The sequence below is a fragment of the Callithrix jacchus genome, chromosome 15 (genome assembly GCF_049354715.1).
Source record: "Callithrix jacchus isolate 240 chromosome 15, calJac240_pri, whole genome shotgun sequence".
In the NCBI taxonomy this organism is placed as follows: domain Eukaryota; kingdom Metazoa; phylum Chordata; class Mammalia; order Primates; family Cebidae; genus Callithrix; species Callithrix jacchus.
Genome location: NC_133516.1, coordinates 52,973,090 through 52,999,253, shown reverse-complemented (window position 1 = coordinate 52,999,253; position 26,164 = coordinate 52,973,090). Strand labels below are relative to the sequence as shown.

Sequence of the window (26,164 nt, the reverse complement as noted above, 5' to 3'; positions counted from 1 at the left end):
ATAGCACATAGGTGGATGGGTAGAGCAAAGCTCTGTGCCAAGGAGCCCCTTGGCCAGAGCTGGGCTTGCCTATCACCAAGCAGGTGGATGCTTTTGTCCCAGCCCCACCTAAGTGTAACCTTTATCACCAGCTTCTGGCTGTTTCTCAAATTTCTAGTTCAATCCTTGCTAACTGTAGAGCAATAAACAATATCTGCATTCTTTATTTTTAGGCCGGCTGATTTGTGCTTCCCAGCCATTCATACTATATCCCTTCATAATTGTAGTACCTGATTGGAACCCACCCCAGCCTTCATTCATCATGTAACACAATGTCACCACTTTTGTGACATTGTGTTACAGAAGTGTGTTTGTAAGATTTGAATATATACATGTGTACGTTGCATATTTATTTATTTATTTTTGAGAGGGAGCCTCACTATGTCTCCTAGGCTGGAGTGCAGTGGTGTGATCTCAGCTCACTGCAACCTCCGCTTACCAGGTTCAAGTGATTCTCCTGCTTCAGCCTCCTGAGTAGGTGGAACTACAACTGCCTGCCACCACGCCTGGCTAAGTTTTGGATTTTTAGTAGAGATGGGGTTTCACTGTATTGGCTAGGCTGATCTCAAACTCCTGACTTTGTGATCTACCCGCCTCAGCCTCCCAAAGTGCTGGGATTACAGGCATGAGCCACTGTGCCTGGCCATGTGTATGCAGCATTTTAATTGTGTGTTGGTAAAAATTGAAGAGGTGTTTTAAAAAAGATTTACTTTAACTCTGTATTTTCCAAAAACTCTTTCAGATACATTTTTTTATGGTGTTCAGCTGTGTTGAATGGTCATGAAGGCTAGCTTAATGAGAAAAGGACTTAGGCATTAAGGACATCATTATATTATTAAAATTCTGCTGAATGTAAATAGGCAGATACCTGCAGTTTGTCCTGAAGTACTCTATTGAAGGGCTTGCTTTTGTTCTCTTCACATGGACAAACAAGGCACAGGAATTTCAGATGATGAATGAGGAATATATCAGTGATGGAAATTTTCTTAAAGCACACCATTGTTTCCACTTCTTTCTTTTTACATGAGAGTTTCTCCCTTTATTCATTTTCATTTGTTTGGAGTGTTATTTAGGATTTAATCTATGTAAACTATATGCCCATGCCTTTGGATTAATGGACTTTGCAAAGGTAGTGATTAAAGTGTACAGATGTGGGAAGCCACAAATACAAAAGGGAGCTTATGTTTTTCTCTTTTCATTCATTCATATATGTATATATATATTCCCATTACTAATTCCTTAGCATCATGTCATTGTTCCCATAAAAATATACTGTATTTTCTGAAATGATACAATCTATGAAGCATTTCCCATTATGTAGACACCAAGTCTTTAAATTATAGCAATTTCTTAAGATTTTAAGGCAAAATGAGCTCTTAGAAGTGTGATTAATAGCAGGGAAAGAGGCTAATGCTGGGTCATCAGTGGCACTCCATTACAAAAAAGGTTAGATTAATAAAAGCATCCATCTTTTTGACCAATAAAGCATTTGAATGATATGCTTATGGTTCTTATCATATAGTAGTTACTTGCTGCTAAATAAACTCTGATCTTATTGTGGAAAGGCGGTGTGACTTAAGTGGCTGATGCACAAGGTTTTTGATGGTGTGAGAAAAGGCAGGCCTGGAAGGGAGGCTCATGGTTGGAGCTGCTGGTTTTTAGGGTGTCTTCTACAAGCATAATACCCATGAACTAGGAGCCTCATTTTGTTTGGGGGCAAGTGTGAAGAATCTGGCTTCTTGATTGATCATGCCTTTAGCAGTGTAAATGTTCATAGTAGCCCCTTCAGTAAGTGCTTTGTGAGTTGCATTGTTAGGAATCTGTTGCTTAAGGGTCAAGATGATAGCATGGAGGTTCATGAGGGTCTCTTAAGTCCCCAGTAGCTCAGTTGCCCAATTTATGAGCTTTGTACCACTCATGGATGGGTTGGGAGAGGATTTTGAGGTGGCTTGTAAATCATTACCAATTCTCATTTTGTGGTTCAATGTTGAAGCAATTCCATTTTCAGTTCTTTTCTAATCCTTCTGATAAAGCCAAGGAGAAAGTCTCAGTTTGGTACTAGTACCTTTAATCTGTCTCTACCAGTTGTAAGGTCATTATTTAACAAAGAAAGATGACTCCACTCAGAGCCCCTGAGAAGCAGCAGGATCTAGCAGAATTTAATATCATTGGTTAGGTTTTATTACATGTATTATGAAAGTCTTTCTCTTCTACAAAGGGTTGCATACTGGTTTTCCACTTGAAGAAGTGATACAAAGTTCTCTCTGAAGGTAGATTTATTTATTTTTGAGATGGAATCTCACTCTGTTGCCCAGGCTGGAGTGCAGTGGCACAATCTTGGCTCACTGCAACCTCTGCCTCCCAGGTTTAAGTGATCCTTCTGCCTCAGCCTCCTGAGTAGCTGGGATTATAGGCACTTGCCATCATGTCTGGCTAATTTTTTTGTATTTTTGTAGAGATGGGTTTTTGCCATGTTGGCCAGGCTGGTCTTGAACTCCTGACTTCAGGTGATCTGCCCACCTTGGCCTCCCAAAGTGCTGGGATACAGGCATGAGCCACCATGCCCGGCCAAAAGTGAATCGTTTTTTGAAATAACAATATGGTAGATGTGGATGGAGATGGTGAAAATAATGAAGATAGAATCCATGGGCTTGGGAAACTGGCTCTGGTGCCACACCCTTTCTGAGACTCTTAGAATATGTAAGGTTTTCATCCTAGAGAGGAGTTGTGAAAAGAAAAATCAGTCCTTCCCAATCTTAAGTTACCCCAAGGCTTCTGGAACTTTTTTTTTTTTTTTTTGAGACAGTCTCTCTCTCTTGCCCAGGCTGGAGTGCAGTGGCATGATCTTGGCTCACTGCAACCTCCACCTCCTGGGTTCAAGCAATTCTTCTGCCTCAGCCTCCCAAGTAGCTGGGACTACAGGTGCACGCCACCACACCCAGCTAATTTTTGTATTTTCTAGTAGAGACAAGGTTTCACCATGCTGGCCAGGATGGTTTCGATCTCTTGACTTCGTGATCCGCCTGCCTTGGCCTCCCAAAGTGCTGGGACAGTGCACTTTTAAAAAATAAAACTTACAATTTGGGTTTCATAGGGAATCATATAAGTACATAGAAGTAAATACATATGAGTACATAGAAGTAAAACTAAATGTTGGCCCGGTGCAGTGGCTCATGCCTGTAATCCCAGCACTTTGCAATGCCTAAGGGTGTAGATCACTTGAGGTTAGGGGTTGGAGACTAGCTTGGCCAACATGGTGAAACCCCATCTCTACTAAAAATACAAAAATTAGCTGGTTGTGGTGGTGCATGCCTGTAATCCCAGCTACTTGGGAGGCTGAGGCATCAGAATCCCTTGATCTGAGAGCTGGCGGTTGCAGTGAGCCGAGATTGTGCCATTGCAATCTAGCCAGGGTGACACACCGAGACTCCATCTCAAAAATGAAAATAAAAAGCGATAGATAGATAGATGGATTAGGGCAAGTTTAACACCACTGCTGGGGAAGAAGAAAGAAGACACATTATTTATCCTACTCGTGGTAAGGAATAGGTGAAACCATCTTCAAACAGAAAATCATTCCCCATTCAGAAAATGATTATGTGCCTAGATTTAGCCAAGCTTTCAAAACTCCAGTACTGAATTATGATTTCCCTTTATGAAGGGAAATAGTTACAACTCTGTGGATTACCATTTAGAATTGTAAACTATATTTATAATCCTTCACTAATATTCTGGTTCATCCAGGGTTCAGGAAAAGAAAATAAAAACTGAAGCTCAGGAGAACAGGAGAAGAGCTGAAGTGCAGAGAATCATCAGCATTTTCTCCTGAAGACAGGGCAGTGAGGGTACCAGGGCACAGCCCTCTGGTTTTACTTGTTCATTTTATTTTATTTTTCTCTTAGGTTTTCACTGGGGTGTTGATTATATAAGGCTCTTCACTGTTCTTACCTCCCAGTCATCCATAGGGTGGTGAGCATGGAATCTGAGAACGTTCTGTTCTCAAAGCATTAGAGGAAGATTCTCTGTTAGTTGTTCCAGCAGCCAGACTTGCATCATCATTCAGTTGAGCAAGTCTGAAGGACAGTAGAACAGCTCCAGCCCTAGAGGGCTTTTAAGCAAAGTTCTTGGTGTCCCTTCCCTGCCTGTCCATCAGGTGTGAACAGGTCCTTACGCCTGAAAAATTGCCTCCTACCAAGGCACTGAATGATCAGTGGAAATTTTCTTCCCCTGACATTGTTGAGGCCTTAGGGGCTATGTTGATTTGAGGAAAGATGATTGTTGGCAGAGAGGGACTTAGGAAACAAACCGCAGAGCAACAAAACAAAAACATGAAAGAAAACACACTAGTTACTTTGTGACTTTAGGTTTGCAGAACAAAGATTAGATAATTGAAGCAAGGCCCAGAAACTAGAACAGCTAGAGAAGCTTGAGGAGTTTATTCAGAGTGGAACTGGGGAGGGGGGTATCTGTCCTGGGGGGTTGGGGATGACCAACACAATTTTTGTTACTTTCTTTCTGGACAGAGTGGAAAATTCCAATAACCTGATTGTTAATCATGTAATTTCCAGAATCCACTTAGGTGGATCTTTATTTTTTAAATATTTTCTCATTTCCATATTTTGCTTTAGATATGCAGCAGACAATATTTTGCTGCACTTTGCGCTGACGTCATGCAGAATTTTAAGAAATTAGCTGATTATAAGATACAGATAAATTACCAAACTGTTTTTCAGTATGTTTTGTTTATTAAATTTTAAGTAATGGATGTTTTTCACATGTATCAAAATTAAATAATAGTGTTAAAGTATCTAAAAGAGATTGAAACTAATGTTTTAATTGCAAATTGTCTCTCTAAATATAGTGTCTCTGATAAGGTATGCTAAGTTTCTTATAATGTGTGGTACACAGCAGGTGAATTTTTACAGATTTAACATTTATTAACACATTTTTTTGGTGGACATACTGAACTTATTATTCACTCTGGGCTTTGAAGAGCTAAGATTTTATTGATAAGCTGACAGAATGAACCCCTGAGTGGTTATATGGCACATCAACTCATTTTATTTACATGATCTTTTTTAAGGAAAAAATCATAAACTGATATAGTTGGATTTTTGCAGAGTAGTTGAAAATGCTCCACATCTGTTTGTGGGCCCACTGGGCTTAAAGGTATCTTAGAATAGAAGCTTGGTATGGGTAGAATGGAGCATCAGTGTTTTCCTTTTGGATACAGCATTCAAGGTCCGAATCTGTGTTTGACCTATATATTTCATTGATAAAAGAAGATGAGTCCAAGTATTGAATGCAAAGTTACTGAAGCGTGAAAACGTTTTATTGTTTTAAAGCTGTTTTCAACTCCAACCTTTAGTAGTTTAAACCATGTGGATGCTTTATTTTTATCTGCAAGCCAGGAAATAAAAGGGTATTGACTGAGCTCTCTTGGTCTCATTTCGGGGTGACTGACCTCTTTTTCTTAGAGGGGCCTGTTTTTTGTTTTTTAATTTCTAAGTAATGTCACCAGTAAAGAGTTAACCGGATCTGACTGGACTCGCTCTGGCTTATATGATGATGAGTAATGTGATGTTGGTAACAGCAAATTGTTGTTTATAAGCAAACATGGCATTGTGCAAACAAGCAGGCTTGGTCTCCAACCGGTTTGATTTCATGGTGGTCAGCAGCTGATCTATGTAACATACAACCTTTCTGCCTCTCTAAATGTCAGCAGAATGACTGTTTGTTTATCTTGCCTTCTTCCCAGCTGTTTACTCTGTAATGCATTTACCTCGACCTTGATTCCCAAAGAGTGGCCCCTTTCTCCTCCCCAGTTCTGTTTACGTTAGCCCTGCCCCTGGTGTCACCTATGAAATCTGTTGATTATTCTACCTGGTTAATGTTAAATTGCTCTTGTAAGATGATGTGTTTGTTCATAAACACAAATGCTGGGCCCCTTGTTTACTGTACCCATGGCAGCAATCATTATTAAACAGATATTGCTTTGTTTGCGGGTGTGAGCAGCAGTTTATCCTGCAAGGTCTGTTTAACACACACACACACGCACACACACACACACACAAACTTAAATGCTAGAATTTTGATAAAGAAGGAAAAAGGAGACCTTGTCCCTGGAATGTGGTTGAAACAGACTTAGGTTTGCTTTTCTTATCTTTTGCTTGGATGAAGGGGCTGGCGAGATTAGCAAGTTGTTTGGTTTTTCTAAGAGATTTCCTTAGAGTAATGATATCTATGCAGTTGTTTGCTTTTTTCTGAAGGAAGAGAGCTCTCCTGACTTGAAACTAGCTCAGTAATAGAGCATCCGATGGCTAGAACATTCTTTGTAGAACAAATAAGGACTTAGGAGGTATAGAAGAAAAAGTCTAGTACTATGAACAAGGCAGTCACTATCGAAAGGTACAATCCTTGGTTTTCATGTTATCGTGTATGTCTTGTGTGTTGTCCTGTAGGCTTGATACGATCCTGTTTGATGCATGTACTTATTGTCAAGTTTGAGAAGGGAGGATTAACTTTTACTTTGATGCGTTCTGAATAAATCCTCCCTGCTATAAATGAAGACATTTTAACTGGGAAGAAACTATACAGTTAATATGCATGATGTATTTTTAAAAGCCAGTGCTTTTACTCTTACCTGTTTCATTTTAAAGTGAGTTTATGCTTTGTATCATTTCTAATTAAGTAAAGCAAGTATGTGGCTCTTTATTTAGTTTGGTGTGTGTGCGTGACGCTTGTCCCATCGACACTGGGACCCACCTTAGATAAGACCTGAACATTAGCCTGTCCTTTGTTGAGTTTTACAAACAGCAGAGAAAACTCAGCCCACATCATATCATCATTTGTTTCTTTTTTTTTAAGTTATTATTTGTTGCTGTTTCTGAATTTGCCTTGTTTCAATATGAGGCATGGTCGGCCTCTTCCTCGCATTTGCTGTAAATTACAAAGATGCAACACTGACCAGCCTAAGGGTGGAGGCTGAAGGGTCATGACCTGCAGAGGCAAATATATGGTGGTCTTTTATATCAGAGAAGGCTTGCTAATCTGTCTGTGAGAGCAACTTTCAGGGGGGAAAATACATATATGTGTATTGGAGTTTTTGAAGGATAAAATTAAATAATTGTTCCTTTCACACAACGGAGAAATACAAGCAATAGAATTCTGATGGGCCACATTCACTACATTGCCATGATGCTGTGAACATATTGTTCACTTTGGCCACTAGAGCAGTGAGGGGCTTGAGCCGAAGCGAGAGATACATCAAGTGTGTCATCGAACATGCCAGTCATTAATTGATGTTATGAACCTGGCCTCGTATACATTAAATGATAGAAAATATGGAAATGAAAAAAAAAGGTTTTTCTGAACTGGTTGTTGGTTACTTTATTCCGCTGGGCTATTTGTGGGAGTTCAGCTGTTTGAATGTTCAGATGATTAAAGTTCCGCGACCTTTGTTGGTTCTCAAACTTAAAATCTATTTTGTTCTGTAAAAATGCGTTTTAATTAAGCTCCCCAGAACACCTGGCCCCATCATGCCTGACCTTCAGAGGCTTCCTTGTGGCAAAGCAAACAGCCTAGCACTGGATTGGCAAAGCTCCTTTTCAGTCTCTATTTAATTATTTGCGCTCCTCCGGATTAATATGCGAGGGAGTGGGTATGCATTCTGCTTTGTACTTGTTTCCTAGAGCGGCTTCTTTCTAACTTCCATCGTCTGCCCACAGTTGCTATGATTACGGCACTTAAACTCTTGTCTATTAAGGAGAGAAGGGAACCAAGACCCACCAGAGCTGAAAAGCTAAAAAATACAAATTTAGACATCTGTAATTTTTGGAGCAGGGTCAATTTCTTATCTGTGCTCATTGGTGTCTTAAAAGCTTACAGTATCCAAGAAAGTTTGATGAAGACAGTTCTGAAGAATAAGACATTTACAGTTGCTCTGAACAACTTTACTGCCTTGGCATTAGAATGCAGAAATCCTTTTTTCCTCAGAAATATGAAGTCTCTTGTCTTCACATGGAAAGCCTGGTGTGCTTTTGTTAGGAGCATTATTTTATTACCACCCTATTCTGCCAACTCTATTCTGAGTCATGAATTACAGGAAAAATTAAACATCCTATTCTCTACCATCTCCAGTCCATGTGAGTTGTCCATATATATATATTCAGTGTTTCCAATGGGTTTTCGTAGGCCATTTCATTGGTTGATTATCTTTCAGTGTTCAGTGAGATCATCCTACTTCTCTTAAGACCTAACAGATTTAATGGCTTCTTTCTGAGTTTCAGAACACCAAAACAGTTAAAGAAGTGTACAGGAAATAGAGGATTTTAAAAGTAGGAATATAAAATTTGGAGGCCAAGACAAGCCCTTGATCTGATTTGATCAAGAGGTTGGACTTGGATTTTTCTGTCATTTAATCATTTAATGAAACATTTAGTAATCATGTGTTAAATACCTGCTGTGTGCAAGGCATACCTGAAAGTTAAGTTTGAGATAGAAGATTTATTTATTTATTATTCTTATTAAACAAATGGAACTGGGAAAGTGGAGAAGAAAACTATTTTAATCTGAATGCTTCTTCCATTTAATTGATAAACAACTATTTCTGATTTAATTGATACATACAAATTAGTTTCTATTTCTTTTCTTCCTCTTTTGAAGGCAAGACAGCTGCCTTATTACATTACTGAAAATAAGCATGGCGTTTCTAAGTTTTTGCCAATTTAGGGTTCCTTGCTTGCCTTGGTCATTATAGCTTCCCACTGGCCATGTGAGATGCATTCAGATGCACCTTGCCTTTGCTTACCTGTACCAAGCCCTGCCTCTCCTGCGTTCCAGAGGGCAGGACAGGTCAGTGACACTGTTTGGACACAGATGCTACGTTCTCTAGGAGGGGTCCTCCTACCAATAATTTGTTTCTCCTGCCCTGGAGGTCCGACTCATCACCTCCATGATATTCTCAGCCTCTACTCACCTGAGACCTGGAATGATTGCAGATTTACCCAGATCTCTCACATGGCTAAATGAGTGGCCACGTTTGTTTTGTTTGACAATTTCTTTGCTCCTGAACTTTTTTCCCAGAGGGGCTAAATGAAATTCCAGATTTTTAAAGATACATGTAGACGTCTGTGGTGCATGATAAAGTTGATAATACATAAATCATTTTTAACAACAGGTAATATGCATAATTTATGGTGTTACAGTGCTATCTTTTTGATATTTATGATGGATAATGTTCAGTTTTGGCCCTCATATTACTGCTTTAAATTATACCACAAGAAAATTAATGAGAAAGTAGATTTATGAGTTTCATTTGTTTGTCAATTCAGAAATTAATTGGGTGTTAATTTTAGCCGTCCCTCATCAGACCAGGACTGTAGTATGTGTGCATTACTTTGCATTCATTGTAGCTTACCTCCCATTTACTGTGGGTCACTAGCTTTGCATACATTAAAATAGCCCTCCGGCTCATTCCCTGATTACTTTTTGAACTGCCATGCATTAGAAAATTTACGCCTTTCTGTTATAATTATGAAAATGTGGTATTGGAAGACGGTGCCTTCATAACACAGTCAGCACTTTTGCCTCTTAAACTTGACTCTTGGGTAGTCTTTCCATGAAATGGGACCAGTGCCAGTAGGACAGCAGATAGACAAGTGCAGTGTCTGTAGGGTTCATTCATAATTTGTAGAAGTTATCTCAAGCGAGCATATATTGTCTGATATAACTCTGTTTCTCTCGTTTTGTTCTTCCCCCTCCTGTCTCCCTCCCTTTTGTTTCCTTCAAGAGTATGCCATGCAACTCCATGGCATACTCATGCGACAGTGACGCTGCATCTTGGGGCCTCCATCTTTCTGTCTCCTCACTTGCTTCCTTAACAGCTAAGTCTCATTTGTCATCCCCTCCACCAGTTAGTCCCTCAGTCCCTCATCTCTTCAGTGCCACCTGCTGCGGCAGCATCTCACCAGGTGAAGAGTGAGCACTGTAAAAGCATGGGCCTCATGCTAGCAAATGTGATGTCTCCATTGTTGCAGCCCTCTCCTGAGAGTCTATGACTTTCATCTGGGATTTCTATTGCTTGATTCCCTCTCTATCATGAATGGGAGTAACACCCACATGGGCAGGAAAGAGTACAGAGCGGGTTTAATATCCTAGGTCACCCTACTGTTTGCCTACGAAGGGAAAAAAGTCTGTGGAGCTGCACCCCACTCCTTAAACTCCTTTGTTTGTCTTAGGTTGCCTTGTAAACTCTTTGCACATTAAAAGGGAATCAGTTGGTTTGCTTGATGAGAGCCATAACTAAATGTATGCTTTATATCTTAATACAGATAGGTTTGGTCTTCTTTTTTCCTGAATGGCACGAACATGATTATTGAGGGTTTTGAACCTTAATGATGCGACATGAGTAATTTTAAAAGTACTTCTCTTAGAACTAAAGCTAGTCCGAGTCTCATCCTTATTCTTTCTCAGTCTACAAACTGCTTGGAGTTAACTGACAATAAAGTAGAGCCATGTGTTCAATATTTCTAAAATGATGAAATCCACCCTTCCTTCTTTCCTTCCTTCTTTCCTTCCTTCTTTCCTTCCTTCCTTCTTTCCTTCCTTCCTTCCTTTCTTCCTTCCTTCCTTCCTTCTTTCCTTCCTTCCTTCCTTCCCTCCCTCCCTCCCTTCCTGCCTCCCTCCCTGCCTCCCTCCCTCCATCGTTCCTTCTTTTCCATGAGCTTCTGTTATATCTTCAAAATTACATGCCATCTTCCTTCTTTCTCTGCACACGGATGAACAATGAGAAAGAGGATCTTTTTGGTTGGGGGGTGGACTGTGTAATTACTCTAATCATTTTCCTAAAAGTGATTTCACCATTAACTTCTCTTCTCCCCATAGAAGTAGAAACATATTTTACAAAACTATGTTTAGTTTAATTTATACATCCTTTTATGAACAGACCAAGTTCTTTAAGGGCATTTATTCTGCTTCATATAAATAATTGATCAGCCAAGTTAATTTACTTCTGCCTGACTTGGTCAACCTTAATTAACTGCCCTGGAATCAAGACTGAACTTTTTGTTAGCTTAAAATCTTTCACAAGCATGATAACAAGGGCTTTATTTTCCCTAAATTTTCAGCATCAACACTGTAACCAAGGAAATAATCATAATAATAAAGCCCTGCTTTAATTTACTATAAATACATTGGCCTGGACATTATGAATTTTCCAGAATACTTCCAGAGAGCAGCTCTGCTGGCAACAGCAGTAAATAAGCATGCTAAACTCAGTTCTAGTCTTTTTCTATAGGGCCCTCCAGCACAAAATCGAACCTCTGAAAGCCGTAGCTCTGTGATGCTTCCAAGCAGGATGAGAAGTGGGTCATTTTGGCTTCTTTAGGCTTTTTGACATCTATGCAATTGCAGCATCGGCCTTTGTAGGGTTGGGTTGAATGGATCACGTGCTTTAAACAGGCTCAGGTCATCTGGCAATACCATACAGGAAGGCAGGGGAAGGTTCGGTCCTGTTTCTGGAGGAAGGGCTTGTTTGTGGGTATGGTGTGGCCATGACTTTGTATTCAGGCACTTTGTTTGATTCTACAGTGTTTCTTGCTGTCAGTTTGTCATGGAGCAAGGCAGTTGGTTCGTAATAGGGTTAGTTACTCCCCCAGAGAGAAGCAGAGGTTATGTAAACCGGGTGCCTGGGACAAGCTTCCTTGAAGAAAAGAAGGCGCAACATCCCATGGTAGAGAAGATAGATGCCTCTCCTATACATTGACTTGATTTCAGATGACTCTAATATGGAAACTGAAAAGAAAAAGACAGTTGTTTGCAAATGAGTGCAGAGGCTTTATATCATTGTATTTTAATGCTTTTCTTTGTCCACCTGCCGCTCTCATTGCTGTCTTTTCTATAATATTTTTAGTTTTCTTTTCACTAGTTCCCTTATTCACCACCCAGCACAGGCCTTTACAAACTGGAGATTCTTAATCATTTATTGAATGGACAAGTTCATGTCTGAAACAGAATAGTTACAGCTACATCTATCCCTGAACCGATTGAGCTTTAGTTTTCTGATCTGTGAAATGGGGATAACATTTACCTGCCTTATCTCCCTCCTAGCCTTGTTAAGAGTTTGAAAAGCACATCAGCAGGCTTTTGCAATTTGTGAAGTGTGATAAAGATATAAAGGCTTATTAAATGACTTGGAGCGTTTGATAGAAATACTGCTGGCCCAGACACCGATAGAAATGTTCTTAGACATTGACACTCCTATTTTTTCACATGTGCTTTTCAAAAAGCTGTTTTCTCCTGATTGGTGTGGGAGATTATGGGAAATTTTAAATCTTCCAACCTACATACTACTGTTAGCACTTGACTAATTAAGGACATCCTCAGACCAAAATAATCCTTTATGCAATTTTGGTCCCAAAGCCTGCACTCTCACAAACCTGATTCACAAGCCAAGCTGCTTGGCTTCATGCCTGCAAAACTTGTACTGGAGGACTTGGCAGTCAGCTCTGGAACTGCATGGAGCAAAAACAGGGCCTTCTCATCAAATTGTATATTGGAGACTGTTCTTACTCCACCCACCAGAATGGTGTCTCATCAAGGAAACAAAAGCAGGACCAGTCTCTTAGACACCTGCTCTCAGGCCTGGGATCCCAAAGACCGCATAGTCTGAAAGCAACATTCTACCTGCAGCTCTCTTCCATCATGACAGGGTATTTGGCTAAATATGCCTCATTTTGAGGGCAGGTGTAGAGTTTATATATATGCAGTGCTTTTGTCTTTTGGGGATCAAGTCCTTGGTAGGCAGAGGTATTCCCCGAAAGAAAAATATCTCTATACCTATTATATCTATATCTATAGATTTTTTATTTACATATATTTGAGATATATCTTAATAATTAGATGGATTTCCTTGCCAACTACTCTAAGACAAATGCTCTCTTGCTTAAACACGTAACACTGTGCCTCTTCCTTAGTTCCTCCCCTGCCCCCCCCCCCACTTTTTTTTTTTGAGACAGAGTCTTGCTCTGTCACATTCTCTCTGCTCACTGCAACCTTGGCCTCCTGGGTTCAAGCACTTCTCCTGCCTTAGCCTCCGTAGTAGCTGGGATTACAGGCATATGCCACCATGCCCGGCTAATTTTTTTGTATTTTTAGCAGAGACTGGTTTTACCATGTTGGCCAGGCTGGTCTCAAACTCCTGACCTCAAGTGATGTGCCTGCCTTGGCCTCCCAAAGTGCTGGGATAAAAGGCATGAACCACTGCACCCAGCTCTTTTCCTTTAGTTCTGTACAAAGGGCAAGTTTGTGGAAGAGAGACTGAAACACCCAGGGAAAAGTACCTAGGTTTCACAAATTCATTTCTTGAAATGAATTCTTTGGTGATGAACAAGGCACTCGTGTTCTCACAAATTATCTTATTACCTGGTTCTTGTATCTTAGGGAAGATTTTGGTTATTTTTGATAGTTTCTTTACTCTATGGTTAGTAAGAATATAAGTGCAATTTCTAAAGGACTGTAATTATTAGAAAGTCTGATCTGAAGAGATGAGAAAGAAAAAATGGTAAAAATCAAGAAACGAGAGTGAAATCAGCTGTTGCTTCTGAGTTTGTTTCCCACCTGCTAGTGAAAAATGCCATTCTTAATCTACTTCAGAATTGGATCAACTTAAAAAATATATACATCTTCTGGGTTTATGAAATCTGTATCAAGTTGGATCATGCTATGCAGTGAAAGGAAATGAAGTAAGATGTGAATTTTTCTGCCTTTAATTTTTCCATTTGGTTTTTGTGCAAGTCTGCAGAAAACAGACTTCATCCAGTTTCTAGCAAGAAAACAATGTCCTCTAAAGATACACAAAGATTGAAATTTCCCTGTTGTCACATTTCATGTACGGGGCAGAAATCTGTAGCATTGGTTGTACATATGTCCTTCCATGATTGGAACACATTTGCGTAAAAATTTTCTGCCCTTTAATCTGGAATTGGCATTTCACATTGAAGTCTTAATTACTCGGGCATTTCTCAGCTTTCATATTTGAACTCTTCACTTCCTTTTACGACTGGTCTATGAACTTGGGGCATGACCCTGCCATTTTCATTGTTTTGCCCCCCATTGAACCTCAACTTTAAAAATACTCATTGTGGTTAAGAGCTTGGACTTAACTGAACTGGTTCAAATCCTGATTCCACTAGCTGTGACTTGTAGTGGACAAATTAAATAACTTGTGGAGACTTAGTTTTCTCATCCACAAACTGGGGGTAGCAATTGTCATCAGCACTAAACTAGAGAATGTGTGTAAATCACCCACATTACGGCCTGCCTGAACCAACACTGGTGATCAGTAGATGGTAACAGTTGATATTAGCAAATATTACCTGTCTTTTGTCATCTTTGGGCTTGTTTTCTGAGCCAAGTGCTGAATTGGCTCTCTGGAAAAATGGTTTTGTGCCCAGAGAGTAATAAGAATGAATGTAAAATGTATTTATATCCCAGTGATATTTTATAGCTGCTCATTTTGCACTATATATTTTTCTTTTTTTTTTTTTTTTCTTTTGTTTTGAGATGGAGTCTCACTCTGTTGCTCTGGCTCTGTTGCCCAGGCTGGAGTGCAGTGGCTAAATCTCGGGTCACTGCAACCTCCACCTGCTGGGTTCAAGCAATTCTCATGCCTCAGCTTCCCGAGTAGCTGGGATTACAGGTGCCTGCCACCATGCCTGGCTAAATTTGTTTTGTTTTGTTCTATATTTTTAGTAGAGGCAGGGTTTCACCATGCTGGCCAGGCTGGTCTCGAACTCCTGACCTCAAGTGTTCCACACAACTCAGCCTCAAGTGTGAGCCACCGCGCCCAGCGCTATATATATTTTTTCTATTAGACTTTTAGTACTTTTGACCAGGCACTATGGCTCACAGCTGTAATCACAGCGCTTTAGGAGGCTGAGGCGGGCAGATCACCTGAGGTCATGAGTTCAAAACCAGCCTGGCCAACATGGTGAAACCCTGCCTCTACTAAAAATACAAAAATGAGCTGGGCACAGTGGTGGGTGCCAGTAATCCTAGCTACTCGGGAGGCTGAGGAAGGAGAATTACTTGAGTCTGGGAGACGGAGGTTGCAGTGAGTAGAGCTCATGCCACTGCACTTCAGCCTGGGTGACAGAGCGAGGCTCTGTCTCAAAAAAAAAGTGTAATATAAACAAATAGTGCCTGCACATGTTGAAATTTAATGTTTATTCCTAGTATGCTCTATAGGGTGACTTGCTGGTTTTTGAACAAAGAAACTAGATATAAGAAAAATTTAATCTTGAATTCTAGGTTTACCCACAAATATTTAATTTTTCCTAGGGTAATAATATATTTAAAACAATACTACTGAAACTTAAATTGGGGAATGACAGTTTCAGACTCAGAACCTGGGGGCCTGGCCCACTAATGAGGGGATAAGATGAGTGAAAGAAAATGACAACTGTGTACAGATTTTGGCAACCTTTAAAGCAAGGCCTGTCTCCTGATGCACAACAACTGTTTTAACAGCTGCTTTTTTTTTTTCCTTCCCCCTCCTCCCCATCTTGGAAATCCTTGTATCAGGTTTTTGAGTCATGATGCAAGAATCTGGGACTGAGACAAAAAGTAACGGTTCAGCCATCCAGAATGGGTCCGGCGGCAGCAACCACTTATTAGAGTGCGGCGGTCTTCGGGAGGGGCGGTCCAACGGAGAGACGCCAGCCGTGGACATCGGGGCAGCCGACCTCGCCCACGCGCAGCAGCAGCAGCAACAGGTACTGGGCTTCGGACTCCTGTGAAGTGGAGGGTGGTGGGTGCGAATTTTACCGCTGAATTTTACACTTAATCACAATCCGTGTTTTCTTCTCACCTGTCTGTGCATCTTTCTGTCAGCGGGATCTCGTAAACCATCAGTACTCTAGGGGTCCCAGCAGTTGGCTTCAAAGACTAATTTTCGAGCCCTTGGGAGTTGGAAGTCTTGCGGGTCCCCTTGTGGAGAGCAGTTGTTGAGAGGAAGTTGGAGTGGACCTGTGTCAGCCTAACCTGTCCCTGTTTGGAATAAAATTACTCTTTGGAGAAATTGTTCTCAGGGCTTTCATACAAAAATAAAAATAAAGCAAAAAGCAGGCTTAAGCCTATGGAGAAGAAAATAAGCCGGGCGCGGTGGCTCACGCTTGTAATCCCAGCACTTTGGGAGGCCGAGGCGGGTGGATCACGAGGTCAAGAGATCGAGACCATCCTGGTCAACATGGTGAAACCCCGTCTCTACTAAAAATACAAAAAATTAGCTGGGCTTGGTGGCGCGTGCCTGTAATCCCAGCTGCTCAGGAGGCTGAGGCAGAATTGCCTGAACCCAGGAGGCGGAGGTTGCGATGAGCCGAGATCGCGCCATTGCACTCCAGCCTGGGTAACAAGAGCGAAACTCCGTCTCAAAAAAAAAAAAAAAAAAAAAAAAAGAAAATAAATGCTAAGGAATAAAAGTGAGTAAGGAGAATGGAAATAAATACATAGGGCCGGGAGTGGTGGCTCATGCCTGTAATCCCAGCACTTTGGGATCACGAGGTCAGGAGTTCAAGACCAGCCTGGCCAACGTGGTAAAACCCCGTCTCTACTAAAATACAAAAAATTAGCCAGGGGTGGTGGCACGTGCCTGTATTCCCAGCTACTCAGGAGGCTGAAGCAGGAGAATGGGTTGAACCTAGGATGGCAGAGGTTGCAGTGAGCTGAGATTGCACCACAACACTCCAGCCTGGGCAACAGCAAGACTCGGTACCCCCCAAAAAAAGAAAAAAACAAAACAAAGAAATGCGTAAAAATACAGGCAGAAATGGTCAGATAACAGCCAAAACACCTAGAATATGGGCATCACTGCAGGAAGTTGCTTCCCTCTACCTGTAGGATTTGGGGGTATAAGGGTGTTTACGTATATTCCCTATATTCATGCATGCAGCAGTGGGTTTGTGGCTAAGTCATACTGTTTTAAATTATCTCCTATTAGTGCCTCCCCAAAATGTATATAAGTTGGGACATACTCATTCCTGTTAGTTATACTTTTTACAGGTACAGAACTAGCTATCTGTGAGTGACTGATAAAATATTTCCAAATGGTATAGGTGACCACTGGACATCAGGGAAGTGATGTCCAACAAAACCCAAGAAATGGTGTTTGTTGTCAAAATGTTGATTAAAATTTCAAATAAGTAAACAACATTTGTTTGAAGACTGGCTTTGGTTTCCCAGCCTCTCTTGGAATCAGGAAGTATTATTAGGTTTTGTTAATAATAATAAACGGTTTGTGACCAGTTTTGATCTTGATTTACTTATTCAAAACATAGTTGTGGTGCCACTCAGAAACAGGTGAATTAGAATGAGGTATCTTTCGGCCTTTCTGAAAGCTGCAGGAACTTTTGTGAGAAAGGGGAAGATAAAGACAAAGTGCTTCTCAAACCATCTTCTTGGAATTTGTGTCAGAGAAGCACTTTGTTTCTTATGTTTGGGATGCAACTTTGAGACAGTCTGTAAACCATGTTTTATTTCCTCCTTGCTAAGAGGTGCTTTTTTTTTGGCGAGGGAGTCTCGATCTGTTACCAGACTGGAGTGCAGTGGCATGACCTTGGCTCACTGCAACCTCCGACTCTCTGGTTCCAGTGATTCTCCTGCCTCTGTCTCCTAAGTAGCTGGGACTACAGGCACATGCCACCATGCTCAGATAATTTTTATATATTTTTTTAGTAGAGACGAGGTTTCACCATGTTGGCCAGGATGACCTCGTGATCCACCTGCCTTGGCCTTCTAAAGTGCTGGGATTAAGGCATGAGCCACCGCACCTGGCTGAGTTTTTTTTAAAACGTTAGGGATGATTAGATCGTTAGCGCCTTCCAAGGTGGTGGAACCAACACGAGACTATGGAACCTGTTGGCAAAAAGATGCAACAAAGCATAAGAAAGGGAAAGTCACAGACCAGCAAGTCTTAATTCAGAGGACTTCCTGCAAGTGATTTGACATTTCTTTCATTGGCAACCCAGACACATTTGTGCCTGTACCATGGGCTCACTTCAGCTGGAATTTGTGATGTTTGTTGTATATAAACTTTGTGCATTTAGGTTAGTGCAGGTGGCCAAATTCCAACCAGTGAGGTTGTGTTAGCAAAACCAGCAGTAGATAGTAAAAGGGTCTTTGTGTATTTGTGCTAGTACATCTTCATGTGATGTTCTCAGCCATTATATTGAGAATAAGTAATGTTTTTGAATGCCATCTTCTATGCCGTTACCAGAGAAGTGTCAAGATTAACTATTTCTTTTCTTTTCTTTTTTTTTTTGCTTTTTTGAGACGGAGTCTCACTCTATTGCCATGCTGGAGTGCAGTGGCACCGTCTCGGCTCACTGCAACCTCTGCCTCCTGGGTTCAAGCAATTCTCCTGCCTCAGCCTCCCAAGTAGCTAGGAATATAGGCACATGCCACCATGTCTAGCTAATTTTTGTATTTTTAGTCCAGATGGGGTTTCACCATGTTGGCCAGGATGGTCTCCATCTCTTGACTTCATGATCCGCCCGCCTCGGCCTCCCAAAGTGCTGGGATTACAGGTGTGCACCACCATGCCCAGCCAAAATTGACTATTTCTTTATGAAGCACTTGAGGTGGGGCTACTGACTGATGTGATGATACTAAATAATGAGTATTTAGAGTACATTAATTAAATAAATGGGAAATTAACTTTTGATTTTTATTTGAGGAGCTAAAAATCATTCAGGTTCTCAAAGTAGTGAGTCAGCCAAAAAGATTTACATATAAACTATCAAAACATGTACATATCCATGTATACACAGGTACACAACAGCGAGAACAAATTGGCTACATAGAATAAAGTTATAAAAGCATATTTCACCAGCATCTTCCTTAAAAAGTATCAGTTGCAAACGTATTTATCCACATCTTCCATTTTTTACCTTCACTGTGACCACTTTGGAAAATTTGTTGTTATGGGTTATTGATATAAAGGTCAAGAAATGTCTTACGATTAGACTTTTATACTGTTTTCAAATGTTTTATGACAGTGTTTTCTCCGTATGCCATTGACACGTTTTGGGAAGAAACAAAGCAGTAAGGTCTATCATTGCGGCTAAAACACCATGTATTGTGGTTGGCAAGCCCTTTGAGGTCTTTTAAAATATAACATTCACAGCTGTTCGACTCCCCTAAGTATATGATAAGGCTCTTAACAGGTTGTTGGGGAAAAGGGAAATCTGTAGATGAAATAAGAAAAACTACAGGATTGAAAATATTTCTACGGGACTAGAGTTATCAGTGTTTTCTTCCAGACTGAAAACTACAACAATTAGACAGTTTGGAGAAATGTGAGCATTTTGCAATGGACTATGGTTGTTTTCATCATTTTTAGTCTACAGGTTTTTACTTGAAGTGAGAATACCAGCAGTGAGAAAATCACAGCCATGCTGAATTCATTACTGCGGTAGTCACACAAAACCACGGATAAAATTTCAATAACTGCAGGCCACAGTTGAGTAAACAGTTGCACTGAAATTTAATTCCTGTTGACTTTTCCCCCATTCCTCGCCAGGGGCACATTCTGATTCTGTAGTACAAAGACAACAGGGGTTACAGCTTTGATTAATGTAGGACAGTGGAAGAGAATTAGAACTGTGAAATATGTTAGAAGTCCATGGAACACAAAGATCTGGCTTAAAAGCACTTGGTATAAAAACGAGTTAATTATGCTGTGTGTTATACTGAATGTTGGAGGATTTTCCAGTTGCACCAGTACCATCATTGAGGATACCGGGAGAGTTTTTACTTAGTGCCAGGATTTAATATAAATAAATGCAAACCTTTCCATGTTTGCTACATATTATCAAAGATAATTACACATTTTTCAGCAAATGCCCTTTTCAGAATGGGAGGGCCCCGACAAAGATTCACTGTGGAGTGCACACGTTCCATAGTTTTGTTTATAAGTTGGCTTAATTGCGTTCTAATGGTAATGGTATTGTTTTTTTCTAAAAATTAGTTGACAACTTAGAGAAATGGGGCAAATCTGGCTTTTCCATCTTCTTTTGAAAAATTAGAATATCTGGTAACCTTGGGCTGATAGTCCCACAAGGGCAACAATTGTTGGGAGATGAATTGCTACTGAAGACAGGGAGCCTGCAGCCCTCCAGCCTGCTTGCCTTCCCACCAGCAGCATTGCTCATTTACGCCTCTAGGTAGTGGAGTTGGCGATTCTGGGCTGGAAGGTAGACTCATCACTCAGAAGCCTTCAGCCCAAGAGAGGTGCTGCCATTAGCTGGTAGAGCCCACCAACACACTCACAAACTGTCTTCCTTCCTCAAGACTAAATGTATTATCTCCGTAATGTTTCAACTCTGTTTATGTCTGGGCCATGAAACTATTATAACAATAGTTTTCTAATAATATAATTTGATAGAGTTGCTGAGCATTTTCTTTTATCCATTGAGTAATTCTTTCCCCGATACCATAACTGCTTTTTATTTCCTATTACGCCTGCCCCATTTCTATGTCTGTAAAAGTTGTATTGGATGTACACTAGTCCATTATGAAACTCAGCAACAAATACTATTAGCAATGACTAAAGTGTTTTTTTCCTTAAAGAAAGGGTTTTAAAATGTCCAGAACAATTTCATAAACTGTGTGGATTAATGCATTTTAAAAGTCTTGAATTTTAGAAAGCAGAATTTTATTTCCATATTGCTGCAAATGAGAGCTTTTTCAGATAAGCATATTACATAGAGCATAATGTTTAGAAGTTTCTCCATATACAGCATATGCTGTCAGGTCAATTAACAGAATGCATACTAGAAAATGTTTATTCAATAAAAATGAATAGCTGTTAAATAAAACAGCTATTTCTTAACAACATTCCATTTAATGATGAGGTTTTTGTGGGGTTTCATTCTTGTTTTTTTGGTACCACCTGGCAGTTTTATTGTCTGCAGTTGAGTATAGAGAGAGCTTTGCTTGCTGCAGTTCTGAGGTGTGGTTATCATTTTATATGAAGAGGGCAGTTTGGAGGGAATCTGTGAGAGAAACATAAAAATAAGATATGCCGTATTTGGAATTTGAATGTGTATTATTTAGAGAGTGTGGATAAGCAAAGTGTTTGGTTCCCGTGGCATCTTTCTTTGACATTTGGTTTAAGGGGTTAGGTCTTGTGGCCTGGAACACAGAGTGTATGTTTTAAGTTAACAATGTAAAAGAAGGAGAGAAAATGTGAAATGAGTAGTAAGGAGGTGGGAAATGTAGATAGGGAGCTTCTCTTGAAAGAGAAGAAGGGGAGTAAAGAGGACCCATTGGGTTGAATTTTTCCAGTGAGCCATTGAAGGGGGTTAAAGATTAGTCTTTTCCCAGAACACGAGAAGCTCAGAGAAATGGGTGGGACTCAGGCAAAATGCCTAGTTATTCATATTCAAAGGGGATGTAGAGGGCTGCCGGGGTGGCTCATGCCTGTAATCCCAGCACTTCGGGAGGTAAGGCAGGCCTATCACTTGAGGCCAGGAGTTCAAGGCCGGCCTGGTCAACGTGGCAAAACCCTGTCTCTACAAAAAATACAAAAATTAACCTGGCATGTTGGTGCACAACTGTAGTCTCAGCTACTCAGAAGGCTGAGACAGGAGAATCATTCACTTGAACCTGGGAGGCGGAGGTTGCAGTAAGCCAAGATCGGGCCACTGCACTCCAGCCTGGGAGAAAAAGTGAGAGTGTCTCCAAAAGAAGAAAAAAAAACCACCAAATAAACAAACAAAAAACAAAGGGAATATAGAAAATAGACTGTTGGAGGAACTTGGGAGAATCAGAAATTGATATACCAGGTCCTCTGAACATTAGAAATGGTATTAGAGGGACCATTGTGTCAATGCTTTCAGAGGAGGGTAGAAATACTTTTTTTTTTGTTTCAGCATATAAATACATAAGCAGGCTGCATGCATTGTCTCATGCCTGTAATCCCAGCATTTTGGGAGGATGAGGTGGGCAGATCTTTTGAGCTCAGGAGTTCCAGACTAACATGGGCTACACCACAAAACCTTGTCTCTACAAAAAATACAAAAATTAGCCAGGAGTGATGGCGCATGACTGTGGTCCCAGCTACTCATGAGGCTGAAGTGGGAGGATCACTTAAGTGTGGAAGGTCGAGGCTGCAGTGAGCTGAGATCGCACCACTTCACTCCAGCCTGGGCTGGGCTACAGAGCGAGACCCTATGTCAAAACACACACACAAAGAAAAAACAAAATATACACAAGCAAATGAAAATTCTTCTCGTCACATTCAAAATAGCAAAATGTATTCCTTCATTAGTTTTTGTTAGTAAAATTGCTTATGGATATTGAGTAGAAGGAGGAAGCTGTCCCGCAAATATTTCCTGCCTTTTAACTGCCTCTATGAGAAACAGTGCCTGCAGGAAATAGTTGTTGGTGTGCCTCTTCTGGCAGTAAGCACCTCTGCATGAAGGTGCTTATTGCATCTGATTTTTACCCATAAGCCTCTGGGGCACCATATTAAAATTCCAGAGGCCATTCTTGGCCTTGTTTCATACCTTATGGATGTATAGGTGTAATGGCTGGGTTGGCCGTACCATTCTACCCCTTTTTTCTTTGAAAAAGGTTGCTTATGAACTTTGTTAGAAATGTTGTCCAGTGGCCTTTCCCATGGCAGATGCTGAGGACTGTGTCTGAAGAAAGGATCTCTTGATGCTGACAGGGAAAAGCTGGTCAGCATCTCTGTGTCCTAGAAGGGAAACTTCCAGAAAGGGGGCATAGAAGCAGGTATTATTAATATGTACTGAATGCCTTCATGGGGCCAGGTATTGTGCTGGGGGCTAGCACCTTCCCTTGCTGGTAGGTAAAAGCCCAGCTGCAGTTTTAAAGGAATTGCCATGCTGAGATATACTTTTATTGAAGACCTTGCAGAGATCAAGTAATGTGGAAAGTACTGATGGTCAGAAATACTTTATGTAAGAATCAATGCCACCAAAATGTTAGTGATAACCACACAAACAAACTGAAACAAAACTGAGACAGGAATTCAGATAATTCTGACAAATAAAGAAAAAGCAGCCACAACACTGACCCCCCCCACTTTCTTAATTCCCTTTGTGGCTGTTTCTAGAAAAGGCTTATTTCACCCTGAATGCTAAATTTAGTTCTCTACTCTGTTAGTTTAGACCTGCCTTCTATCAAAATATTGTTGTCAAAGATTTACGTAACTTGTGATGTGAGCCTTGTATGAAATTCTTTCAAGTTTTGATTACTAAACAGTTGTGTGTCATTAATCTCTCCATTGAAAATGAAAATGGCACAAGAAGCAAAAGAAGAAAAAAGACCCATAGTGGAGGAGAATGTGGTAATAGAAAGCCAGGTGCCACGTTTCATTATGAGTGAAGTGTTCCCTCTTGACTTCAAGAGAAAGCTTTGCCGCTTTGAAAAGGTAATTTTGAGCCCTGACCTGTGAGCTAATAAAAATAATCATTAAAAAAACCCGCCCTATCTCTTGTCTACCCACAAATCTGTTTTGAACTTTCAGGAGATACGACTTTAATGGTAATTTGTTGACAGATTAGTTTCAGTGATTGCGAAGAGTTTGTTTTTGCAAAACTGGCAGGTCCTATCTGTTCTCTGAAGGCAAGGAACCTACTTTGTTGTTTTGCAATGGCTTGCGTTTATTGACAACTCGCGCTGAGCAGGCAGAATTGGAATGTTTATATAATGTAAACCTATAGCTTGCCTGATGGAGTCTAGTGTACTTTTAGGTAGTGCATAGATTACTTGATAAAAAGGGTTACAAGGTGACTGCTTTTATGACAAAGAAGAATAGCAACATAAATGCCAGTGGTACAGGGAGCCACAAGAAGGAAGTTTATGTAGGCAATTGAACCCTACGTTAGAAAGTTTCTTTTCATCACTTGTCTTTGAACTCAAATCTATTGTAATTATGAAGTGTTACTTGTAACATTCCAGAGACCCTTTGCTAAATACTGCGTTTGATTTGATTCATAGAAATACGCCACCTTGTCTGCCCCCTACAAGAAAATGTTGTGAGGAGAGTTTCCCATGCTGACCTTGTCTCAGCTTTGTTGCAAGTGTGCTAATAAATGAGCTCCACTAGAAAACAGATGAAATTTATTTCTTTGATTGTTTGCATATTTTTTCATTTAACTTTTTCCTTTTTGTTTTTCCATTTTTTTGTTGTTTTGTTTTGTTTTGAGATGGGGTCTAACTTGGTCGCCCAGACTAGAGTCCAGGGTTCTGATCATGGCTAACTGCAGCCTTGACCTCCCCGGGCTCCAGCAATCTTCCCACCTCAGGCCCCTGAGTCGCTGGGACGCCAGGTGTACCACACTGCACGCAGCTGTTTTTGTTTTGTTTTGTTGTTTTGTTTTTCCATAGAGATATGGGTCCCACTATATTGCCTAATCTTGTCTTGAACGCCTGGGCTCAAGCAATCCTCCCACCTCAGCCTCTCAAAGGGCCAGGATTGCAGGCATGTGCCACCACACCCAGCCTTATTTAACTACGGTTTATTGAGCATCCCTGTGTGAAGAAATGGGGGTAGAGGGGGAACTGATTTGTCAGGTGCTAGGAAAACATGGGAGAATAACTTAGAGTTTACTTAGCTCGAGCTTGAAAAATAACTATAGGGGCAGTAGGAGGTTGGTGAGAGGGCAGACTGGGTTCAGCTTATGGGAGGCTTCTAAGTAGAGAAGAAAGGCCATATGAGAGGTGGTATACTAAAAGTAGATGAGAAGGTTGAACCTAGCTGGCTTGGAAGGGAGGAAATCCCAGAGAGATGAGTGGCTCTGAACAGTGCCACTGCAGTTGGTCTGGCATTTAGTAAGGGGCCACTAACCCGGTCCCATTGAATTGAGGGCACCTTGTTGTTGATTCCTCCTGGCTCCTGATCATCTACTCCTCCATCTGAATCCCCTAGTCAAGTGTAAGTTCCATCAGGGAAGGGAGGCTGGGATCACCTTTCTCATTCATTGGTGCTTCCACAGCACACAGCATAGTACCTGATGTAGGGCAGTTCTTTGACAGAGTATGAATGAGTGAATAGAAAGAAAGGAAGGACTGCATAAGAAGAGATTGCTGAGGGGAATGTTGGAAAACCAACAGGACCTTTTGAATTATGAGGTACGCAAATGCCAAGGAGTGGGAGTTACCAGTGATGAGTCAGGATGTTCCATTTTAATGACTGGCAAAATGGGGGCACCATGAAATAAAAGAGAGGGGCATGGGGAAGAACCTGAACTCCTTTCTCAGCTGCTACTAAGAGGTTAAAAACTTGTAATAAAGGATGGGCTTATTTTGAAAAAGTCATTTTAAAAAAAGACTTGCAAAAAAAAGGTCTGTGTAGCTAAAACTCACATTTTGATTGCATATGTTTATTTGCATTAAAATTATCAAGTATTTTCTGTTTAGCCTTTGACAGTTACTAATGAGTACACCTTCCAAAAGTCACATGGGAAGGGCTGATAAACTGCTTGTGTTCCTATTGATCATGGAATGGGCTTATGTCTTTGAGAGAACAAAACTACGAAGTTAGATCTTTGATGAAGTCTTTGTTCTCTATCGACACAAGCTTCTTAGAATGAGTTTGTTTTTAAGGTGGTAAGGGGGTACGTGTTGTGTTGCTTTTGTTGGAAAAGTACAACGTGTAATTATGAAACAGCTGGTCCTATTGGAAGACTCATTTAGGAGGTATAGATTAAACTGCCTGGGGACTTAAAGGCCTAGTCTTCTTTGTGTTTTTAAAGTGAGCCATGCCCAGAGAGAGAAAGTGTGGGAAGCAAGCTCTCTTCTTCTTTTTCATCTTTCCATGTGGATATTTTGCAGGATCTTCTGCATAAACTGCTGATAATGCAGATACCAACTGTGGAGGGTATTGGATTTTTTTTTTTTTTTTTTTTTTTTTGAGATGGAGTTTCGCTCTTGTTACCCAGGCTGGCGCGATCTCGGCTCAATGCAACCTCCACCTCCTGGGTTCAGGCAATTCTCCTGCTTCAGCCTCCCGAGTAGCTGGGATTACAGGCACACGCCACCATGCCCAGCTAATTTTTTAAAATATTTTTATTAGAGACGGGGTTTCACCATGTTGACC

The 26,164-nt window shown here is 40.7% G+C and overlaps 1 protein-coding gene across 8 annotated transcripts in view; it reads left to right on the top strand.

The window, feature by feature from the left end:
• The window catches only part of FOXP1 (forkhead box P1), a 635,694-nt gene that overhangs the window by 377,783 nt on the left and 231,747 nt on the right, over positions 1-26,164 (top strand). For all 8 annotated transcript variants that reach the window (XM_054245862.2, XM_078351479.1, XM_054245865.2 and 5 more), the window contains one exon: positions 15,622-15,812. In XM_054245862.2, the coding sequence (XP_054101837.1) occupies positions 15,633-15,812 (180 nt within the window). In that variant the 5' untranslated portion in view covers positions 15,622-15,632. The remainder of the gene's footprint in view (positions 1-15,621; positions 15,813-26,164) is intronic.